This window comes from Triticum dicoccoides, chromosome 1A (assembly GCF_002162155.2).
Source record: "Triticum dicoccoides isolate Atlit2015 ecotype Zavitan chromosome 1A, WEW_v2.0, whole genome shotgun sequence".
NCBI classification, from domain to species: Eukaryota; Viridiplantae; Streptophyta; class Magnoliopsida; order Poales; family Poaceae; genus Triticum; species Triticum dicoccoides.
Genome location: NC_041380.1, coordinates 471,680,012 through 471,680,525, shown reverse-complemented (window position 1 = coordinate 471,680,525; position 514 = coordinate 471,680,012). Strand labels below are relative to the sequence as shown.

Here is a 514-nt window from a genome sequence, read left to right as displayed (position 1 = left end):
TCCTCGCCGCACTTGTAGCACTCACGGCCGCCGCCGCCGCCTCCTCCGTAGCGGCCGCCGCCGCCACCACCTCCATAGCCGCCACCGCCGCCGTAGCTGCCGCCACCGCTGCCGTAGCCGCCGCCACCACCACCGTAGCCGCCGCCGCCGCCGCCGTAGCCGCCTCCACCGTAGCCACCCCCGCCGCGACCCCCGCGGTCACCACCGCCGTCGCCAGGGCGGGAGCCGCCGGCGAGCGCACCTCCTCCTGGTGCGGTGACGTCGGCGGCCTTGGTTCGGCCGTCGTCGCCGGTGATGACCTCAAACTCGACGACGTCGTTCTCGTTGAGGCTGCGGTAGCCGTCGGCCTTGATGGCGGACTGGTGGACGAAGAGGTCCTCGCTGCCGTCCTCCGGGGAGATGAATCCGAACCCCTTGGTGACGTTGAACCACTTCACGGTTCCCTTCACTCTCTCACCCATCTTGCGCCGCCGCTGGAAACGAAGGACTAAAACCCTAGCAGGAAACCCTAGAT

General features: G+C 69.8%; 1 protein-coding gene across 1 annotated transcript in view; it reads right to left on the bottom strand.

Annotated features, from left to right (window-relative positions):
- LOC119279951 (glycine-rich protein 2-like) overlaps positions 1-508 on the bottom strand; it is a 1,355-nt gene extending 847 nt beyond the window's left edge. The window contains exon 1 of the mRNA XM_037560999.1: positions 1-508. Coding sequence (XP_037416896.1) covers positions 1-461 — 461 coding nt within the window. The 5' untranslated portion in view covers positions 462-508.
- Positions 509-514: the final 6 nt, after the last annotated feature.